This window comes from Mus pahari, chromosome 9, assembly GCF_900095145.1.
Source record: "Mus pahari chromosome 9, PAHARI_EIJ_v1.1, whole genome shotgun sequence".
NCBI lineage: Eukaryota > Metazoa > Chordata > Mammalia > Rodentia > Muridae > Mus > Mus pahari.
This window is the reverse complement of record NC_034598.1, coordinates 48,865,313-48,888,739: the sequence shown is the minus strand read 5'-3', so window position 1 is coordinate 48,888,739 and position 23,427 is coordinate 48,865,313. Positions and strand designations below refer to the sequence as shown.

The 23,427-nt window shown below is 47.6% G+C and overlaps 2 protein-coding genes across 4 annotated transcripts in view; both read left to right on the top strand.

Annotated features, from left to right (window-relative positions):
* The first annotated feature begins 11,545 nt into the window (after nt 1–11,545).
* Nucleotides 11,546–17,469, top strand: Mip (major intrinsic protein of lens fiber). The gene is made up of 4 exons (XM_021205192.1): nt 11,546–11,970; nt 12,760–12,924; nt 13,339–13,419; nt 16,033–17,469. Exons 1-4 carry the CDS (start codon nt 11,611–11,613, stop codon nt 16,216–16,218), a joined length of 792 nt encoding a protein of 263 aa, XP_021060851.1. The 5' UTR covers nt 11,546–11,610; the 3' UTR covers nt 16,219–17,469.
* A 250-nt stretch (nt 17,470–17,719) lies between these two features.
* Nucleotides 17,720–23,427, top strand: part of Timeless (timeless circadian regulator) — a 20,964-nt gene continuing 15,256 nt past the window's right edge. For 2 of the 3 annotated variants that reach the window (XM_021205765.1, XM_021205766.1), the window contains exon 1: nt 17,721–17,832. The gene's annotated coding sequence lies outside the window, so the exon portion shown is untranslated. Of the gene's footprint in view, nt 17,833–23,427 lie in introns of all 3 variants that reach the window. The other variant, XM_021205767.1, reaches the window with a different exon arrangement.

Genomic DNA, 23,427 nt, shown 5'->3' with positions numbered 1-23,427 from the left:
GGGCACGCCCCCAGGGGAGACCGACCAATGGCTGGTCCGCGCCCGGAGCACGTGGTACGAGACGCTAGTGTCGTGAGAAAAGGGTATCTCGGTGATTTCCAGTCTGGCGAGCTAGATCAATACGTGGAGAGACATATTGATTATATCTCAGCTAAGTAGGGTTCCCACCCCCTACCCCCCGGAGAGTCTGTGTAAACTGAGTCTCTGATTTGTTTGGATTTGAAACAGGGTCTCCTGTGGCTGGGATTGGCCTGAAACTCATTATGTAGAACTGGCTGGCCTCTATTTCATAAAAATCTACTTGCCTCTGCCTCCCAAGTGCTGAGACTAAATTAACGCATGCGATACCAAGTCTGGAAAGATAAAAGAAATATTTTTTTAAGTAGTTTAAGCCTGGGGGAGTGACACACACCTTTAATTGTAGCCCTCGGGAGCCAGAGGCAGGCAGTTTTCTATGAGTTCGGTGCCAGCCTGGTCTACATACCAAGTTCCAGGACAGGCAGAGCACCACACATTAAAAAATAAAATAAAAAGCGTAAATCTGTTTCCCAGAGCCTCAGTATTCTCTTTAGACAGAATGTGTCTACACTCAAGCTTACTCTTTCCTGTCTTCTGAGACAGAGTTAGCATGTAACCTTTGCAGACCTCAAACTCTAGATCCTCCTGCCTCAATTTCCCAGGTGCCAGATTGTGTTCGGTTTTTTATTATTATCGTTTGAGACAGGGTCTCAAGGATCAGCCTGCCTCAGCCCGCGGAGTGCTGGGATTAACAACATGGCTTGTGTTCATTATTTTTTAATGGATAAATGAGCTTGAAAGTGTGTGTGGGGCTGGAGAGATGGCTCAGCAGTTAAGAGCACTGACTGCTCTTCTGAAGGTCATGAGTTCAAATCCCAGCAACCACATGGTGGCTCACAACCACTGGTAATGAGATCTGATGCCCTCTTCTGGTGTGTCTGAAGACAGTAACAGTGTGTACTTAGAAAAAAATAATAAAATAAATCTTTAAAAAAAAAAAAAAAAGAAAGTGTGTGTGGGGGGCGCAGTGACTCATTCTCTCCACCAGGGTTCAGTCAGGCCCAGCCTTTTCAGCCCCATAACTGTAGAGATGCAGGTTAACTTTTTTTTTCCCCTTCTAATTACAAAACTACTTTTAATACTTTGAGATATGTCCCATACCTCAAAACTGGGAAGAATAACCTCACCTTCCAGGAGTGGCCCAGGGGAAGAGAGGATATCCGAGAGAAAGGAAACACCAGAGGGACCTGCTGCAGACTTGGCAAAGTGAATGCTGAAGAGAAGAAACTGTAGCACTGTGGGAAGTGGGAAGGCTCTGGCGCGTCACGAAGCCCTTCTCCTTTGCCTTTTTCTGTTTCTGCTGCATGACCTCTCCGCCTGCGGCGGCAGAGGAAACCAATCATCAGCCTCCGCGCTTTCCCTCAACCGAGTAGCTCTGCTTCTTGCTCTGGGCGAGCTGGCACTCCGGTACCGCGGTCCTGAAGCAGCTCCCACCTGCCTCCGGTTGTATCCCATCTTCCTCTTCTATTGACTTTTAAACGTCGGAGTTGAGGGAATTTCCTCTGCAGAGGTTGTGCCTGTTCTGCTAATGCTTCGGTTTGGATAATGAAGAGGGAGCGGTTATCTGAAGCACCTATAGACTTGCGCCTTCTTATTCTTCGCCCTCGTTTTGTCATGACCTGAGCTGTAGTCCTGGCTTCTTCTTTTTTTTTTTTCTTTTTTTTTTGGTTTTTCGAGACAGGGTTTCTCTGTGTAGTCCTGGCTGTCCTGAGCTCACTCTGTAGACCAGGCTGGCCTCGAACTCAGAAATCTGCCTGCCTCTGCCTCCCAAGTGCTGGGATTAAAGGCTTGCACCACCATGCCCGGCTTCACCTGTCATTTCTTACATTATTTTACTTTTACCGTCAAATAAACTTACCTTCATAATTTAGATTTATTTTTTTAAGATTTATTTTATTTTTAGTTATGTGTATATGTGGGGGGGGGGTTGTAATATGTACATAGTGCAGGTGTCCTTGGAAACTGAAGAGACCACCAGTTCCCCTGAGCTTGAGTTACAGGTGGTTGTGAGCCCTGGGAACTGAGCTCAGGTTCAGTATCAAGCACAAAGCCATCTGTCCAGCCCACCTGCCTTATTGTTAACAAACAATCAATACTTAATATTTTCATTCATCCTAGTGGGCAAAAGATAGAATTTGACTTGACAAACAAAAGAGACATCTGAGGTAGGGCTGGAGCTTCAAAATTTCTCCTCCTGTTCCTTCCAACAACTCTCAACATGTCTGCCTTCCCCTCTCATTTCTTCCTCCTCATCTTCCTTTATAACCCACTGAGTCTGATTGCTGCTGCCTGTTGAAATGCTAATGTGCGGGTTCTGTGTAGGTAACTGTAGCTGCAATGAGTTCATTGGCAGCAAGACTATGTCTGTCATGTCCAGAAGATGAAGATGGTGTGACACTCCTTCTGGACTCCAGCTCTTACATCGTGTGTGTGTGTGTGTGTGTGTGTGTGTGTGTGTGTGTGAGAGAGAGAGAGAGAGAGAGAGAGAGAGAGAGAGTTCTGTCTTCATGGAATGATCCTGCTGGTCTTGAACTCGGGACCTCTGGAAGAGCAGCCAGTGCTCTTAACTGCTGAGCCATCTCTCCAGGCCCAGCTCTTACACTCTTTCTGTCTCCTCTTCCACTGAATCTGGCAAGGCTGAGGGTGGAAATATGAATGTGAACAGAAATATTTCAATTGCAAATCTAATTCAAAAGTAGTTCATAGTCTCATGACATTCATGCCACTATTATACACTGTGCCCGGCAGAGTTTGCCAATAAAGAACATCCTGCCTCCCAAGTTCTTTTTTTTTAATTAAAATTTTTTAAATTTATTTTTTAAAATTTATTTACATTTCAAGTGTTATCCCTTACCCAGTTTCACCCCTCCCAGAAGCTCCCTATCCCATCCCACCTTCCCCTGCTTCTGTGAGGGTGTTGTTCCACCCTCCTACCCACTCCTGCCTCCCCACCCTCTATTCCCCTACACTGGGGCATCTATCGAGCCTTCATAGGACCAAGGATCTCTCCTCCAATTGATGCCTGGCAAGGCCGTCCTCTACTACATATGCAGCTGAAGCCATGTGTACTCTTTGGTTGGTGGCTTAGTCCCTGGGAGCTCTGAGGGGGTCTGGTTGTTTGATGTTGTTGTTCTTCCTATGGGGTTACAAACACCTTGATGGCTTGTCTCTTACACAGTATCTCTGGCACTATGTTATAGAGCCAGTGAGGAGGCTCTATCTTGCATAGCATCTCTGGCACTGTGTTATAGAGCCAGTGAGGGCACTGTGTTATAGAGCCAGTGAGGGACCTCTGGGCATTCGCTAAGTAATAACTTATGGGATTTCCATTTAATAACTCATGTCTTCTGGGAAAGTATTGTCTATCAAACAACATACCCCTCCTTTTTCATTTCATTATTATTATTATTATTATTATTATTATTATTATGTTGTTGTTGTTGTTGTTGTTGTTGTTGTTTGTTTCAGACAGAGTTCCTCTTTTGTAGCCCTGGCTGTCCTGGAAGTCACTCTCGGGCTGTCCTGAAATTCACAGAGATCCTCCTGCCTCTGCCTCCCAAGTGCTGGAATTAACAGTGTGATCCACTACCATCTGGCTCACTTTATTTTATTGTGTTGTATTTTTTAGTTTTTATTTTTCAAGACAGGGTATCTCTGTATGGCCTGGGCTGTCCTGGAACTTGCTCTGTAGACCAGCATCTACATACATATAAAATTCAAAGAGGGAGATGTTTATAGATGAAGGCATCCAAGGAGATTAGGTAGGAAAACCTACAAGGTTGCAGCCCTAGAGGGTGGTGTGAAGCGACACGCATGAAATACAGCTCTGATCTACAGGGAGCATACGTGTGCCTGGCCATATAAAGGTGACAGGCTGGGCAGTAACAAGATGGACTGATGTCTTCATTTCTCTGTATCTTGAGTTACATGTCAGACTTCAAAATTCATAGGGTCCTGGTCTGACCCAAGTGCTAACTGGAGCCTTTGACTGTGGATGGGAGAGGGATGATGAACTGGGAGCTTGGTGATTGTTCTAGACTCTGCCAGGAGTCAGCAGTCAGCAAAGCGTAACCAGAGAAAGCGAGAGAAGGGGGGTGGCCTCAGGAGCCAGCCAAAGGGGCTGCTGGGTTGGCTTGTGTTGTGTTGGAGCCTTTGTCCTACTGGAACTGCCCACACAATGGGGCTGCGTTACATGCTGACATGGCATTCTGAATGTGGAGCTAGGATAGAGTGTCTATGTGATGGGGACAGAAATGGATGGTCACCTGGAGAGGATGTTTAACGAGTGATGACACAAATTGTGTTAATGTATGGTAAATTCACGAATATACGCCTGAAATCCCAACACTCAGGAAATGGAAATAGGAGGATCGCACTTTAAAATTGCTCCCAGATGCATGTTAAGTTTGGTGCCAGCCTGGGATATAGGAAACATTGTCTCAACATTGTTTAGGCATCTCACATTTGATCTCCACACCCCTTATCATCTGCCAGGAGATCAACAAAAGACCTGGTTACATTTACTAAAGACAAGGATGACTAAAGGGTGCCTAAGGGAGGCTGGTACATCATGGACCACCTCAGGGGTAGCTATGGCAACTACACAAACCCCACTATGAAGGAATGAAGACAAATAGCTTTGCCTGAAGAGTCCTTGAGCAGGGCACAGCTACCCTTCCCCTATCCGTGTAAACCACGCCTCTGTGACAGTCTGTGAGACCCTTCCCCTATCCGTGTAAACCACGCCTCTGTGACAGTCTGTGAGANCCGTGTAAACCACGCCTCTGTGACAGTCTGTGAGACCCTTCCCCTATCCGTGTAAACCACGCCTCTGTGACAGTCTGTGAGACCCTTCCCCTATCTGTGTAAACCACGCCTCTGTGACAGTCTGTGAGACCCTTCCCCTATCCGTATAAACCATGCTTCTGTAACAGTCTGTGAGACTGAGAAAGATCCTTTCCTTTTTGAACACAGGAGTAGACTCGTGAACATTCAGGAATATTCAGCTTTCGAAAGGTCAGTGATTATTCACCAAAGATAACTGAAATAAATGTGAGACAGATCTGACTACAAGATGCTTACCATCACAAGGCATTAATATTTCTGATAAAAGCTGAGCATGGTGGTGCATACCTTTAACCCAGCCTCTAAAGACAGAGGCAGGTGGATCTCAATGAGTTCAAGGCCAGCCTGGCATATAGAGAAAGTTTCAGGACACCTAGGGTTTACACAGATAGAGAGAACCTGACTTTAAAGACAGTCATGATAAAAGCCAGGCATGTTAGTGCATATTCTTGGGAAGCCAAGGCAGGAGGATCATGAGTTCGAGGCCAGCTTCAGGTACATATCAAGTCTGAGGTAAGTCTGATCTATGTAATAAGACCTTGCTTCAAACAGTGACTAGAGATACAGGTCAGGGAGTGGTTAACAGCATTTGCTACTCAGAGGACCTGAGTTCCATTCCCAGCACCCATGTCAGGCAGCTCACAACTGCCCGGGACTCCAGTTCCCAGAGATATGAGGCCTCTGACTTCCCAGGATAACTACACTCATTTGTATACACACACACACACACATCTACACAATTAAAAATAATAAAAACAGATCTAGCCGGGCATGGTGGCGCATGCCTTTAATCCCAGCACTTGGGAGGCAGAGGCAGGCAGATTTCTGAGTTCGAGGCCAGCCTGGTCTACAAAGTGAGTTCCAGGNAAAACAACCCCCCCCCAAACCCAGATCTTTAAAACAAACAAAAACATATAAGACTAAATGCCTAGGAGGTAGAGGGAAGTGGCCTAAGAATTCTAGACTAGTTTTGGCTACACAGGCATCCTGTCTCAAAAAATAAATAAATAAGAAACAGGGCTGAGGACCTGGCTCAGTGGTGAAGACACTTGCCACCTGGGCATGCAAGCCTGATGATTGAGCTTAATTCATGAAATCCATATAAAGACAGAAGGAGGAAAACAACTCCACAAAGTTGTCCCCCGACCTCCACAAACACAACACTACATTGCACATTCGTGTGTGCGCGCACACACACACACACACATACACATGCACACATTAATAATAGTAATAAGTGAAATATATAAAAAAAAAGGCATAGTTATTTTTGAAACCTCCCAATTTTTTTATCTTACAAACCCTTTCTCCTCTTCTATGGTTTCTATTGAGAGGAACACTTGAGGGGCTTGATCCGTGGCTTGGTTGGTAGAATGCTTATCAACACGCATGAAGCCCTTGGGCCAAGCCCCAGTACCACAAAAACTGGGTGTAGTAGTTGCATATCAAGTTGGAAGTGGCATGAGCTATCGGGAGAGCAATGGGATGGTTGTGGTGGCACACGCCTGGTAGGATTTGCTGAAGGAAGCAGAGGCAGGAGGATCGGGAGTTTAAGGTCAGCCTGGGCTACACATGTGGGCTGGAGAGATGGCTCAGAAGTCAAGAGTGCTGCCGGTTGATCTTCCAGAGGTCCTGAGTTCAAATCCCAGCAACCACATGGTGCCTCACAACCATCTGTTGTGACGATGACATGGAGCAGGTACTGAGCTAGTTGTCCGATAGGGCTTTAAGGATAAGTGCGAGAGAGAAGAATATGACTCGGCTAATCTCTCCGTAGTAAGCCACGCTCACTGTGAGGCAGGTGTGTCCACCGCATAAGACTCAACAGTTCAGGATTTGGAGCGACTTGCTTCAGATCTCTCTTAAACCTTAGGTGGGTTGTATTAGTCAACTGCCCGTCATTGTAAGAGAAAAACTCCAGATAATTAACTTTAACTCATGAAGAGGAAAGTTTTTACTTCAGTGCATGGTTCTGAGGGCTCCAGTCCAAGCCTGAGTGACTCCATGGTCTTGGGCCTCTGGCAAGTGTGGCACATGGGGAAGAGGGAGAAGAAACCTGTGCTGAGACTCCCCTTTGAGAGCACTCCTGCTTGACCTGAAGACCTCATACAAGGACAGTTTCCCCTAGGCCCTGCCACCTCCCCATGGTGCCACCCTGGGAACCAGGCCCTTTAGTACACTGACTGCTGGAGAATGCTTATTCAAGCCGTTGCCTGGGCAGGGAGAGGAATATCTTGTTCTCCCACCCCTGGTCTCACAGGTGAGCAGGAATCACCATGGAGACCAGGATCTGAGCATGCTCACCATCTCCATGTGGCTTCCAGCGGTGACCAGGGAGCAGAGGAGCTAGCAGAGTTTCCCTGATGGCTGCATCAGTAGCAGCTGTGTGATTTCCTGCCACCACCAAGCAAGAGCATGGGAGAGGTCAGACTCACTTCTTAAGGAAAACGAAACCTGCTTTCATTTTTTTTTTTTTTTTTTTTAAAGTCTAGGTTAAGGCTGAGTGTAGTGGCATGCACCTAAAATCCTAGTTACTCAGAGCCTTTGGTAGGATTGTGAATTCAAGGCCAGCCTGGTCTATATAGTGGGGTCCTGTCTCAAAAATAAATAAGCTAACTAAGTTAATAGAAACAAATTGATATGCCAATTGTGTCAATATATGTAAGACTTAAGCCACTTTTACGAACTTATATCTCCAGTTGAGGTTTTGATTGAACGTGTTTATCATTGCTTACTTTGTGTATGCCAGGGCATGTGTGCAGGGGTCAGTGGGCAACCTGATGTAACCGTTCTCTCCTTCCACTGTGTGGGTCTGAGGACTCAAACTCAGATTTTCAGGCTTGGTGGCAAGCACCTTAACTCACTGAGCCATATCACTGGCCCTTCTACTTGTGTTTAAAGATCTTGTCATTTCAGTAGGTGAGGAGTCTGACGAGAAGGGAAGGGCCTGGGGTTCACTTATCCACGGAGTTATTAATAATTTTTGTCTGTTTTTTAAAGATTCATTTAAATATTTATTTATTTATTATAAGTACACTGTGGCTGTCTTCAGACACAACAGAGGAGAGCATCAGATCTCATTAAAGAAGGTTGTCAGCCACCATGTGGTTGCTGGGATTTGAACTCATGACCCCTGGAAGAGCAGTCAGTGGTCTTAACCACTGAGCCATCTTTCCAGCCCTGTCTGCTTTTTGAGATATGGTTTCCTTTATAGTCTAGGCAGGTTTCAAACTCATATATAGCCCAGGCTGGCCTCACACTGAATGCAAGGGTTCCTATAACCATGTCCTTTCCCACTGGCCTATATACAGTCCTTTTTATTTGTTTGTTTGTTTATTTGTTTTTTCGAGACAGGGTTTCTCTGTGTAGCCCTGGCTGTCCTGGAACTCACTCTGTAGACCAGGCTGGCCTCGAGCTCAGAAATCCATCTACCTCTGCCTCCCGAGTGCTAGGATTAGACTTTTTGTTTATTTTTAAACTTCTCAAAAATATTTATTTTTAATTTATGCATGTGAATGTTTGGCTGTGTATACGTATGTATGTATGTATATCACATATACATTTGGAGCCCACAAAGGTCACAAGAGCATGTTAAGATTTTTCCATTCTGGGCTGGGAGATGGCTCAGTGGTTAAGAGCAATGTCTACTCAAGAGGTCCTGAGTTCAATTCCCAGCAACCACATGGTGGCTCACAACCATCTGTTATGGGATCTGATGCCCTCTTCTTGTTTGTCTGAAGACAGCTGCAGTGTACTCATATACATAAAACAAATAAATTAAATAAAAAAGATTCCCCATTCTGGAGTTATAAATGGTTGTGAGCGGGAACATGTGGGTGATGGGAATCGAACCTAGGTCCTCTGAAAGAGGACCAGATGTTCATTTTAACTGTTGGGACATCTCTCCAGCAGCTACTTATTTATTTTTGAAGTGAGGTCTCACTATGTATTTTCAGGACTCTATTTGACCTCAAAATCCTTCTGCTTCTACCTGCCAGCATTACAGACACAAGACAATGCCATGCTCTCCTCTGTGTGGCTTTATTTCATCTGGATGTATACTGAAAGACGTATTTTTAATTTTACTTTGGTTGAACCCAGGTCTCCTACAGGATAGGTAAACCCTGTACCACCCAGATTCCATGTCATCCAGTTAGCTTCCCCCACTTTTCTTTTACATTTATAAAAAGATTATCACAGCATAAATTTCTTCTCTTTTAGTTTTAATGTGTAAATGTGTATGAACATTTTGCCTGTGGGTGTGTATGTGCACCGCATATGTGCCTGGTGCCTGTGGAGGATGTCACTGAGGACATTAGACCCCTTGGAACTGGAGTTATGGGTGCTTGTGAGCCACCATCTGAGTGCCTCTGCAGGCAATTCATGCTCTTGCCTTCTGAGCCCTCTCCCCAGCCCATGGAGTTTTGTTTGATTTTGCTTTTGTTTTGCCCGTTTTGAGACAGTTTTTCTATATTGTCCTAGGCAGCCTGGTACTTTTTATGTAGTTAGATTGGTTGTGAGCTTGCTGCTTAAAGCTTGGGCACTATCACTCTAATCTTGGTAGAGGTGGTCCTCCATGCCCCATGTCCCAGAGGAAGCTTTGCGCCAGGCAGGAGACTCTCATCCTATGTGACTAACCCTGGCTCTGAGTGTGGGTGAAGTGAGCCTGGTACAATACCTGGGGTGAGGTCCTCCCTCCCACCTTAACCTTCATACTTCTGTCTTCTGTTCTAGCTGAAACACTTCTTCTTCTTCTTCTTCTTCTTCTTCTTCTTCTTCTTCTTCTTCTTCTTCTTCTTCTTCTTCTTCTTCTTCTTCTTCCTCCTCTTCTTTTTTTTTGGTTTTTTTGAGACAGGGTTTCTCTGTGTAGCCCTGGCTGTCCTGGAACTCACTCTGTAGACTGTCCTGGAACTCAGCAATCGCCTGCCTCTGCCTCCGGAGTGCTGGGGCTCGCTTAGCTGAAACACTTCTGTCACTTTGTATCCTCACACCCACCTGCCTCAGCATATGCTCCTAGGTCTCTCCTCTTATCTGTGATGTGCTAACCTTGCTCCTGTCTGAGGCCGTTTTCTGCAGGCAGCACAATCCCTGAATGTTCTGGGGTTGCAGGGGGTGACTGGGAGCTGGGTGCATCACTGGGTGAGTGAGATGCTATGGAGGTTCCAGGACCTGAACTCAGGAAGTCTTGAGATGCTCCTGGGAGGTTAAAGGGTCCATGGATGTTACTGTTTCTCTTCATCAGTCCTTTTGAGTGTTGCTGGTACAACTTCATCCACTGTTCTGTGGGTTACAGGGGCCCTCCACAGTCACTGTACTGTCTGCACCATCCAATCCCAAGTTGCACACTGCAGGACAGAAACACAACTCCCTAAAGAGTTCCTTCCCACTCCCCACTGGAGGAGAGGCAGTGGCTGAGCCATTCCTGCAGGGTCTGCCCCAGGGCTTCATATGAAAAGCTCTGCTACCGGGCGTGGTGGCGCACACCTTTAATCTCAGCACTCGGGAGGCAGAGGCAGGCAGATTTCTGAGTTCGAGGCCAGCCTGGTCTACAAAGTGAATTCCAGGACAGCCAGGGCTATACAGAGAAACCCTGTCTCGAAAAACGAAAAAGAAAAAGAAAAAAGCTCTGCTGACCTGTATGACTTCACAGGTGGGGGAGTCTGTCTCAGAACCCCATTTTTCCTTCTTAACTCACACAGATCCCCTCTCCTAGGCCCCAGGTTCCTCTCTGAAGCTGAACAGAGCTGAACCTCTTTCCGCAATTCCCCTTGACCCAGACCCTTCTGCGTCTGGACTGAGGGTGAGCACTGCAGCCTTGGTCTTGGCTGTCCTGGAGAACAGAGTGAGTCACTTTGCCAAACGACTGTTTCTTCTCATCCACCACTTCCTGCCACCTCACATGGGTTAGGAAAAGGCACAACGTGAGTGACAAGAAAGTGGAAAAACTTTTCCTCCTTCTGGGGCCCCAAACCCCACTGTCAGATTACGCTTCCTCTCTCTCTGTCTCTCTGGTTTAAAAGGGCAGGCTGATGATTTGGAAAGGGAGGTGCTGGCATGGCCAGGGGGTAGGGAACCCGGGGCTCTGAGAAAGCCAGACACAGCAGAACTATTCTGTTCCAGAGCTGCAGGGTCCACAGATTCCAGTCCAAACCAGCCAATGGGAGAAGGCCCCCTAATCCCAGGGAACTAAAGAATTCTCTTCAGTTATTCAATTCCCCTGGTGCACCCCACTCCTTACCCCCTCCCCCACCCTTAACCCCGATGGACTCAACAGAGCCAGAGACCCCCATGAGCGAGCCCAGCCTATATCAGAGGAAGTGACCTCAACCTAACTACCTTCCGAGAAATTTGAGGAGTGTTATAAACCAGGTGTGAGTCAGGACTATACTATGAACCTCAGCTCTGACACAGCAGACACACGGTTCCAGCTCTCCATCCATGGACCCCATACTTCTGGTTTCTTGGCTCATCCCCGCCCCCCCCCCCTTGCTGAGGAGAGAAAGGTAATCCAGCCTCTTTATCAGAAGTTCCTCACAGATCTCCACAGCTGTGAAGGGGTTAAGAGGCAGAGCCAATTACCTCAACCTGCCCCTCCCAGGGATTAAGAGTCCTCTATAAAGGGGATGTCAACCCAGGCAGGTCCAGGGGGTTATTAGGGACCCAGGCACTGTGTTCACCCCCACTGCCATGTGGGAACTTCGGTCTGCCTCCTTTTGGAGGGCCATATTTGCTGAGTTCTTTGCCACCCTCTTTTATGTTTTCTTTGGGCTGGGAGCCTCGCTACGTTGGGCCCCTGGACCCCTACATGTCCTGCAAGTGGCTTTGGCCTTTGGCCTGGCCCTGGCTACATTGGTGCAGACTGTAGGTCACATCAGTGGAGCCCATGTCAACCCTGCAGTCACTTTTGCCTTCCTTGTGGGCTCCCAGATGTCCTTGCTCCGTGCTTTTTGCTATATAGCAGCTCAGCTTCTGGGAGCCGTGGCTGGGGCGGCTGTGCTGTACAGCGTCACCCCACCAGCTGTCCGAGGAAACCTAGCGCTCAACACGGTAAGGGCTGGCTAAGGGATGGGGAACAGTGTCCTGACTGTTGGACTGACATGCTTGCTCATGGGTGTGTGTGTGTGTGTGTGTGTATGTGAGCCATAAGTGCTCTGGAGGGGAAAGGAAAGCATAGAGCCCTCCGTGGTGAATCCAGAAAGTTGAGTTCAAGTCCCCTTTCCTTCTAACTCTTTTGTTGCTGGAAGGCAGGGTGGGGATGGGGGAACAGGACTCTAGTTCTAGCCTTCCTACATAGCCAAAGACTCCCCCTGCCTCTGCTCACCACCCCCTCCCCCAAGTGCTAAAATTACAGACAGGTACACCCAAACACATCCAGTTTATGAAGTGCTGGGAATGGAACCAGGGCCTCACGCATGCTAAGAGGCAAGTCACATCAACTGAGCTACACACCCAGCTCTTCTTCTTTCCCCTACCCCTTAAGACAGGGTTTCTCTGTGTAGCTCTGGCTGTCCTGGAAGTTCTGTAGACCAGGGTGACCTCAAACTCACAGAGGAGGCCTGCCTCTGCCTCCTGAATGCTGGGATTAAAGGCATGGGCCACCACTGCCAGGCCTGGCTCTTAGATTTATTCTACTTTATAAAGTCTCAGTTTTCCCTCCCATGTGAGTGAGTGCAAGCCTTTCTACAACAAAGAAATGCTGTTAGGACAGAAACACTGGCTTGGGAGGGGCCACACATCCTTCCTCTCCTGGGAACTGAACTGTAAGGGATGCCTGCTTCAAGTGGGAACAGCACAGCAGTGCTAACAGTTGCCTCCGTTTCTGTTCCCTTTGGTCAGCTGCACGCTGGGGTGAGCGTGGGCCAGGCCACCACTGTGGAGATCTTCCTGACACTCCAGTTCGTGCTCTGCATCTTTGCTACATATGACGAGAGGCGGAATGGCCGCATGGGCTCTGTGGCCCTGGCTGTTGGCTTCTCCCTCACCCTGGGGCACCTCTTTGGGGTAAGCAACAGAGGTGGGAAACTTCTTACTCAAGGAATCTAGGGACCCTAAAGTATTACCAACTGGTAAGGGTTCTTTCCTTCCCACTCCACCTCTAATCCAGTGTTATATGCCCTATTCAGTACCAGTTGGTACAAAGGGATAAACTCCCTTATAACTGCTGTATCTAATCCTTCCTGACTTTTAGGATGGAAAGTTACACATCATGAACACAACTGCTCTTCTGGGTCCATAAGTCTGTCCCTAGTGGAATATCAGTGCTACTCTCTACCCTGGAGATGTATGAAGCTGGTATTACCGAACTGGCTGCTGGCTGGAGACAAGACAGCAGCTCTCACCGGCCATCGGGGCTGTAAAGAAGAGAAGCTGGAAGAGTTGGGTGGGGTGTCTCAGTTGCAACTATGTCTTTTGCAGATGTATTACACTGGTGCAGGGATGAACCCAGCCCGCTCCTTTGCTCCTGCCATTCTCACCCGGAACTTCAGCAACCACTGGGTAAGTAGGAGTACAGGGTAAGTCACAGAGGCTTGTGGATGGGGCTGGACTGCAGGCTGCATTCTGTCTGGATGTGTTGGCTGTTCTGCCAACATGCAGCTGAGGAGGCTGTTACAGACCTTGGCATGCTTACACGTGCACATTGAACTATTCTGCCAAAAGGAGAAGCTCTTAGCTGGGTCTGGCGATGCATGGCTGGAGTGCCAGCACTTGGGTGGCTGATGCAGGAGGAGTACTTGAACCCAGGAAGTTGGGGTCAGCATGGACGACATAGCAAGACCTCATTTCTAAAACAAATGCACAGGGAGGTTCTCTTGTTAGCTGGTGATTTTTACTGAGCACTTGTTGGCTGTGAGAACTAGAGGCTACTGGATGGTCAACACATTTAAGACAGAAGCTTCTGGTTCTGGGGGTCAGAATGCACGCACAGGGCCCAGGCAGCACCTTAGTGTTAAGACTTACTAGTCTTGTACACCATTCTGACTAATTCCCCATTCGTTGCCTCTATCCATCAACTATAAAACAGGGTATTACAGAGAAGCAAATGTGAAAGCTATCCGTATTAAGCACCTGGCACAGACTCTGGCATGGAGTAACTATCAGTTAACAATGGTAATGCTTATATTGCTTTGGGCATCTCCAGATAAACATGAAAATAATTTAAAAGAACCTGAGAAAATGAACAGCCATTTCCACAGCAGCATTAGTTACAACAGCCAAGAGTAAACACAACCCTAACTCCCCTTGCCGGATGAACAGGAAAATCAAACGTGGCCTGCGTGTGCATGGAGTATTATTCTGCTATAAAAAGAACAGAAGTTCTGATGTGCTATGGCATAAGCCTCTAGGACGTTATACTAAGTGAAATCAGTAAAATTAGTATCTTCTGTCACCAAAAGATAGCTCTTACATAGTTCTACTTACATGAAGTAAAAATATTAAAGCTCATTTAAATAAGCCAACGTGATGGTATAAACCTATGTCCCCAGCACTCAGGAGGTGGACGCAGGAGGATTCGGAGTCCAAGGTCATCCTAGGCTACATTGCAGTTCAGGGCCAGCCAAAAAGACACCAAAAAGAGGAGAAGGTGGAAGAGGAAGGGAAGAAGGGGAAAAAGAGGAAAGAAAGGAAGAAGGAAAGGAAAAAATACAAATTCCTAGGAACAGAGAGGAGCTTGTCAGGGGCTGGAGNGGGGGGGGGGGGTCAGACAGGAGATTTGATGGCTTTAGTTTTATAAACTCAAAAAATCCTAGGAATGAGTTACCACAATGTGAACACATTCAACCCTATCGAGCCACACGTACACTTAAAAATGTTAATAAGCAGGCACATCGGCTCATGCTGATCACACACAGAACTTAAGACAACTGAGGAGAGCTGCCTTGAGTTTGAGGCTAGGCTGCATTGCACAGTGACTTTGACACCAGCTTGTCTCAAACACGAACAGTTCTGCAGAACTGGATGTGGGACGCACGATTTTGATCCAAGCATTCCAGAGGCAGAGACAGGGCATCTCTGATTTCAAAGTTATCCTGGTCTAAGAGCAAGTCCAGGACAGCCAGGGCTACAAGAGAAACCCTGTCTCAAAACAAACAAACAAACAAACAAACAAACAAACTCAACCAGTTCTGGAGATGCTGCTCAGCAGGTGCCCTGCTTGCCTAAGGTGCACAGATCTGAGTCCGCTCCCAGTCACTGACTACACCCCGATAGTGGTGCATACCCGTTATCCCAGCACTTGGGAGGGCCAGAGGATCAGGAGTTCAAGGCTGTCTTTGACTACACAGCCAGTCTGAGGTCATCTTGAACTAATGAGATCCTGTATTAAGCAAAGTAATAATAGACAATGTTTAATAAGACACATTTTATATTATAAAGGGCATTTTGCCACAACTTACTTTTTTCCTGAGAAGTAATAGACTAATTCAAAATAACAACAAATAGAACGTATGTTCGCTAAGGGGGTAGAGGTAGGGTGGAGGAATAAGAAAACGGTTTAGTAAACCAGAAGAAAATGACAGGTTTTGAGATACAGGAGGCAGAGTCTAGATTTTTCTAAACAATTTAAGTTTTGTTTTATTCTGGGTCTTTTGTTGTTTCAAGACAGTTCTTGCTATATAACCTTGAACTTGCTGTGTACACCGGGGTGGCTTTGAACTCTTGGTTCTCTCTTGGTTTGTCTCACTATGCACAGCTGTATTTTATTTAACATATATGGGTGTTTTGCATGTGTGTCTGTGCACTATGTGCCTGCCTGGTGCCCTTGGAGGCCAGATGGAGCATTTAGATCCCTGGGAACTGGAGTCACAGATGGTTGTGAGGTGCCATGTGGATGCTAGGAATTGATCTCGGGTCCCCTGCAAGAACAGCAAATGCTCTGAGCCGTCTCTCCAGCCCTACTGAGTCTATAATTTTTAAACCAACCAACCAAGAGGGCCTGTGTTCTGTTCAGTGCTAGCCCACAGGCTTCACGTGAAGAACCCCAAATGCAGCAGCAAGAATAAAAAGCTACATTAACTGTCACTAATGCCTAGCTGTGTGCCACTAGAGCAGGATATGTTGTGTTTTCCTGAAGAGTCTCGAAGCCTGAGCACGCCTTCTCTCTTCCCACAGGTGTACTGGGTGGGCCCAATCATCGGAGGGGGCCTGGGCAGCCTACTCTATGACTTTCTCCTCTTCCCCCGGCTCAAGAGTGTTTCTGAGAGACTGTCTATCCTCAAGGGAGCCAGACCCAGTGACTCCAATGGACAGGCAGAGGGTACAGGGGAACCTGTTGAACTGAAGACCCAGGCCCTGTAAAAGCTCCAGTTGGAGGGAGAAGCAGAAAGCCGCTGGGTTTCAGGGAGGGAAAAACCAGCCCTTGGATGAAGAAAGAGACTGTGGGGAGGGGCATGTACTTCTTTATTTTTTAACTTACGTTTTTCTTTTTCTTTTTTTTCCTTTTGCTGTGTGAAATCTTTCAAGTTGCATTCACGACTGGTTGGTGCAAACTTCCCTTCCTCCCCACTCCAGCTACCTTCGCCGTGTGTGCACGACTGTTCATATGAATGTGGGTGCGTGTGGCCGTGTCTGAGTTTGCGGGCACAGAAGCTAGGAGAGGGGAAAGAGGTGTCAACATGTATGTCATTCCCCACCCCAGTTTGGTGACCACAGGGAACCCAAGTTTCTGGCCTTTACCCTGCTTCCAGTCAAGTATATGGACCTTGATTTTTGAGGGGTCACGGGGGTGGGTGGGTGGGGTGTCCTTCCTCTCAGGAAGCAGACATAAGACAGAAAGGAGGAGGGAAGGCATTCCAGGGGTTGGGAGAGGAATCCAAGATTTTATTTCCAGATCGCCACGCAAGTGTACCTAAGTTTTGAGGGAGTTGGAGACTATAGCCTACGGATCTCATGGATGCTCGTCCCAGAGAAAAGTAAACACAGGCCTTGAGTTATTTTGTAAAGCCACATAAGCCTGCCTACATCCAACGGCTGGGCTGTGTGTTCATTCAGAAGCCTTGAACTACGGACCTTCCAGCAGAAACAGGGGTTAGGCAAGTTTAAAAGGCCTTGGACAAACGGTACTGAAGCCCAGAATTGCTCTCTGAGGCTAAAACAGGAAATCTGGTGTCTGAAGCAAATTTACAGGAGTTGAGGGGCAAGACGGGGGGGGGATTCATTTAGAGCAAACTGAACTTTGCAAATGGCATCTCTGTACTTTTATCACTAGCTCCATAGTCTTTTATTTTTGTATGTCTGCTTTCTGCTAACTCTCCCTCATGACCCAGGTATCGATCTCCTCTATCTAAATGCTTAATTCGGAGATGATTTTTCTTTTTCTTTTGGAGCCCTATCTTGTATTTGTTGGTAAAACAGCATCTTCTCAACAGAGACACAGGTGACCTTGAACGAACAAAGGAATATTTATTGCAGATCTCTCTATTCTGAGCCTCCTGTATATACTTTGCTAGCTATAAAACATATGCCTATAAGAAGACAGACAACCCAAAACTCGAACCCAAACACCAAACTCCCCACTTCCTCCCAAATAAAACACATCTTTTCTAACTAGCCATTTAAGACTTTGGAATAGTCCACTTGACTGGATGGGGAAGTACGTCTGTAAATTCTCCCTTAATTCGACCTTGATTCTTATTATAATTCAGTAGAAAACCCATAGCGTTTTGGTTTTTACTTTAGCGCAGATGCCCGACTCACATAAACGGTCCTTTTGGGTTTCCCTTCTTATCCAATCCTCCCTCTCTCGTCCGGAGTCCAGTGGCTCTGCCCGGCTCGCCCCGCCCCGTTCGCCCCGCCCCGTTCCCGCCCGCGCAGGCGCAGACTGGTCGCTCTCAGCCGAGTGGCGGGAAAGGTTGCGACCCGCACCTCCGGGCCGCTGGCTCTGTGAGGCTTCAGGGAACTCGCGGAGAGCGGGTGAGTGTGTCCGGAGGACTCAGGGCCGACAAAGGGCATCCCCGAGGTGGTGGGACGGCGGGGCAGCGAGCGACTACCTTCCCGCCGCGCGGTTGAAGGGCGGGGGGCGGGGCTCCCGGTGCGCACGCGCGTTCTGATCAGCACTCGGGCGAGCGCGCCGGGGACCAGCCGCGTTTTCGCGGGTCTCTCCACACCCCGAGCTCAGGGTAGGGAAGGGACGGTGAGGCCAGGATCTTCGAATTCCGAGAGTAAAAAAGAAGCCTCCCGGGGGTTGCCATGCAGTCCAGACCCGAAGACACAGTGACCTGGAGGTCGTCAGGAGACGGGATTCTCAGGCTTTGGGGTCTTCATAGGCTGGGTTCAATCCTCTTGCCTAAGAAGGACACAACCTCTAGGGATGTCAGCTAGGACAAGAGCCATTAGTTAAGCTTCTTTCCTGGAGTGTCATTTCTTTGTCTTTGATGCTGTCACTAGAACCTTGTTTTGGAAAACAAAAATCAAAAAAACAAGCCCGTGGTTTTACATTTACTTTGAAACCCCATTTTGGTCGCCTACGGTTTTGCTTACCCAGGTGGGTGTCTTGCGTCCCTGACACTTTTCTCATCCAGTTTGACTTCCAACCTCAGGGAGAGGATGTGTTTGCTTCGCATCCGTTCATACCTCAAGGTACCTGAACTCCCTCTGCTGGAGAGTTCTTGTCACTTAACTGCAGTTGCCCTAAAATACAGTAATTCCAGCCCTCCAAGCTGGTCACCCCACAGACAAAAGCCTCAGCAGGTTTGGTTGCTTGTTGCCAGCCTGAGGATGTGAATGAAGTCTTAGGGACCCTCATGGTGGAAGGAGAGAACTGAATCTCGTGCATGTTGGTACCTGGGCAGGAGCACACAGAGAGATGACTCATAAATAAAAGGACAGGGTCTTAGTATTAGTCCTGGCTGGGCTGGAGTTCTCTGTGTGGACCAGGCAGATGTTCCCTAACCTCTGCCTTCCTAGTGCTGGCCACTCCCCTCTTTGTGTTCTGTTCTTTGTAGCTTTGTTTATTGTCAGTGCCAATAAACAAAGTTTATTGAGTATGCTAATAATGTATCGCACATGGCGCTCAGTGCCAAGAGGTGGGAGTAGAGGTCCTGGCCTTAAGGACTGGTGGAAGACATGCAGGTATGACTTATGCAGTTGTACTGACTGACAGGAATCCGCCCCAGCTCTTCCCTCTCTGTGTGCTCACTGGTGTGCGTCCTGATGCCTCCCCATTGTAGCTTTAACCTCCCTCCCTTACCATCCAGACTGGTCTACCTCAGTCTAGGGATCAGCGTTTACTAAGCACCGACATTATCCCTGGTATCAAGGAGTTGACATTTTAAGTGCAGCTGTCAACTGAATTGTATTAGAATCACCTGAGAAACGTGTAGTGAGAATTGAACCAAAGGCCAACCACACCAAGCCCTGACATTATGTTCTAGTTCCCCTTCCCTGCCTTCCTTACTTAAAGGTAGAGACTCCCTGAGTTCCCCAAACTGGTCTCCATTGTGAGAACAACCTGCCCTGGGCTCCCATGCTGGGGTTTCAGATGTCAAGTGTAAGCAGGGATCAGAGTGGGACCCAGGAATTCTTGCATCCTTGGCAGGCCAGCTGAACTCCATCCCCAAGACCCAGGAGCATCTTCAGAACACTGGCCAGAGCCCCACTCCCTGCATATCATTAACTGTGCCTCACAAACTCGCTGTCTTAAACAATCTGCTTTGACTATCCTGTACACAAAATGTAAATGCGTGAGGTAGGAGAAGGGGTGGCCTCTGGGTCGAGAAGTCACAACTGTCATTTGAGCAGTCTTCTAAGCCCACAACTTAAATGTAGCTTGAAAGGTGACCATGGGAAGATCATTAAGACTATATTGTGGGCATGGGTGGAGCTTTTTGTTTATAACTGAGAAAGGGACTTCTATAGCCCAGGCTGGCCTCTGTCATTCTGTGCAGTTCTTCCCATAGTGAGAATTGAACCAAAGGCCCACCACACCAAAGCCTTGACACTGCATTCTAGTTCCCTGGGTCCCACTCCTACCACTGCTTGCACTGGCTGTTAACTGTGTTCCCAGTTTCTTCTGTACTTACCCACCTACCTACCCATTTATCTATTTCTGTAATTCTGGGATCAAACCCTGAGCCCTTTGCATGCTACATAAGCACCCACACCTGAGCTACATCCCTAGCACAAGCTTACTTTCTTTCGTTCTTTTTTAAGATTTTAATTTTAATTTCACGTATATACATGTATTTGTGCAGTTGCCTGTGGAGATGCTTGACCTCCTGTGAGCTGCCACGTGGTGGCCGGGAATTGAACCCCAGTCCTCTGGAAGAACAGCCAGCCCTCTTAACTGCAGAGCTGGCTCTCCAGCCCCAGCACAAACTTTCTTGAAGAGAAATCTGAGCAGACCTCTCCCTGGTTGCCACAGAATCCTTTCTTTTCCAGAGGCATAAACTGAGGGTAGTTTGTTTGGTAAAGGATGTTCATACACCGTCTTCTGACCTCACATACAGTTGCGTTCTGCAGGCTTTAACTGTTTGCCTCCCGTATGAAAGCTTCTGGATTTAGTGCATTCAGAAATACGTAAGGCAGTGGTTAGCAGAGAAAGAGAACTCTCCTGTGTACGCTAACGTAAGACGGCACAGGTGTTGGAGTGAGAATAACTTGTGTAGACCTCTTAGGCTTTCCACCCCTGACCTGCAGGTGGACAGGCAAAAGCTCATGAAGGAATGGTGTGTGGATTGCATCTCAAAGGTCACATAGGCTCGGAACTTTGGGAAATAATAGAAGCAGAGGAGGCCTCCAAGATGGAGGGCATAAACCATAACGGGTTTCATGTGTTGAGACATGAAAGCTTACGTCCCTAAGTGAAGGTCCTAACAGCCAGAGAAAGCAAGCAGTCCACGGATCTGAGCCACGTGGTTGTATCCTCAGTATCAGCTATGTACGGATCTGAGCCACGTGGTTGTATCCACAGTATCGGCTATGTATGTACGGATCTGAGCCAGGTGGTTGTGTATCCACAGTATCGGCTATCAAGGAGAGGTGCAGCCAGACAGACTGAGTAAACAGGTTTCAGTTAACTGAATGAAAAGAAAAATAAGGGAAAGGAGGATGAACTCCTAACTTTTCTGTCCCCACCATACCCCCCACCTTCCAGTCTGAGGTGGAGCCTTTCTTGTTTATGCTGCTGCACTACTTAGTCCAGGCATAGCTGGCCCTCACAGAGGGCCACTACCTTTTGTATGCATCCTTGGGATCTGAGCTCCAGTCTTTTCTGTGGAAAGTGTTCCTACCTACTGCGCCATTTAGCTAGCCTCCTTTGTCTTTGGCTATCAAAACATTTGGTAGCAGAGAAAGAGAAAAAACATTTCTGGCAGATAAGGGCAGGCCTGAGGTTATATAAGAGAGCCAGGGCTTCCATCCCTAATCCCTTGCAGACGTTTTGAATGGAGAGGCAGTGTAAAGGAAAAGTAGGTCAGAGACTATGGTCAGGAGCCCCACTGCCTGACAGCCACTCCCTGGAACTGGGGGAGGAGCTTTCAGTAGGATTTTCAGCCCTTCATAGTAACACATGATTAAAAGCAGACCCAGGCATGGTGGAGCACACCTTTATCACAGCAGGAGGATCTTTGTGAGTTTGAGGCCAGCCTGGTCTACATACTGATTTCTAGGACAGGAGTACATGGACTAACTTTGCCTCAAAGTAGGGGGCGGGGGGACATAAATAAATAAATAAATAAATAGAGTTTCTGTTTAATTTTTTTGTGTGATGGAGCAAACACTGGATGATGAAAGCACTCTTCAACTGAGACAGCTCTTTCATCTTTTTTTTTTTTTTTTTTTGGCCAGCTTCTTAGGCCCGCCCTTGGAAAAGACAGATAGGAAAGGCCTTTGGTCTGTTACGGATGTGTGTGGGCATGCACATATTTATATACTCGTATACAGACATAAGCATACACGTACTACACCAGTGGTCCTCCTGGAGAAGCCGAGTGTCTTTGAGCAGAGTCGGATCGCACGCACAGAAGCTGCCTCCCCAGAGACCAGGTGTCTGAGAACAGAAGGGAAGGCTTCTTCCAGTCCTGCCGTTCCTTGTCTCAGTCAGGGTTTCCGTTCCTGCACAAACACCATGACCAAGACGCAAGTTGGGGAGGACAGGGTTTATTCAGCCTACACTTCCACATTGCTGCTGTTCATCACCAAAGGAAATCAGGATTGGAACTCACACAGGGCAGGAAGTAGGAGCTGATGCAGAGGCCATGGAGGGATGTTTCTTACTGGCTTGCTTCCCCTGGCTTGCTCAGCCTGCTCTCTTATAGAACCCAAGACTACCAGCCCGGGGATGGCACCACCCACAATGGGCCCCCACCCCCACCCTTGATCACTAATTGAGAAAATGCCTTACAGCTGGATCTCATGGAGGCATTTTCTCAAGGGAGGCTGCTTTTTCTGTGATAACTCCAGCTGTGTCAAGTTGACACACAACCAGCCAGGACACTTGTCATATTGTCATATTGCTTGCTGGGCTTTGCGGCTCGGAAGTAGGTTGGCGGCGGGGTAGTAGGATGTCGGGCAATGTGAAGAAGTAGATCAGTTATGTAAGTAAAACTTGAGTGCAGGGAGATAGCATCAACCGGTACATCTGGGCTTTTGGAGGCTCATTATCCGTTTACCAAGGGGTGGAGTCAGGGCTTAAAGCTAAGAACCACAGCCAGGAAAGGTCTTTTTAGAGGATGCTTCCGACACAGAACGAGGTACAGTGGAAGATGCCCAGGGGACAAGATTGATGCATATTCCTGATCTTCCACAGGAGTGGGTAAAGATGCAGTGTGTGTGTGTGTGTGTGTGTGTGTGTGTGTGTGTGCGCGCGCGTGCGCACTCGTGTGTGAGCACGGTATTAATGTCAGGTTCCAGTCACTCAGGATTCTGGATTTGTGCCGCCTGCTGAGAGTGCAGGGATCTGGATAATTGGGGAAGTGCTCCATAAGAGGAAACTGCCGCTTCTGGGGCAGAGGCAGGGAGATGATTTCTCCCGCTTGCTGCCTTCACTTCATGTTCTGTCAGAGCTGACTTACCACTGACAGTGCTGGATGACAGGGAAAGAGCTTCCTTTCCAGATGTCAGTGCCTCAGAAGCCGCGGAGATCCTAGGCGTGTCCAGTCCTAACGGCGGCCCGAGGAGACAGTCGTTTGATGAAAGTGCAAGCACAGTGGCCTGGGTTCAAGCCCCAGTGCTCACAGAAGAGCCAGGCTTGTGGTTTGTGGTTGTGATTCTGTTGCTGAGGAGGCAAAGTCAGGAAGATCCCTAGGGCTCACTGATCAGCAAGCCCCACACCCCAGTCCCAGCTATTGTTTTTGTGGGGTTTTTGTTTTTCTCAAAGATTTCTTTCTTTCTTTCTTTTTGATTTATTTATTTAATTTATATGAGTACACAGTGTAGCTGCATAGATGGTTTGTGAGCCTCCATCTGGTTGTTGGGAATTGAATTTACAGCCTCTGCTCGCTTAACCCTGCTCACTCTTTTTTTTTTTTTTTTTTTTAAATATTTATTTATTATTATTTTTATTTATTT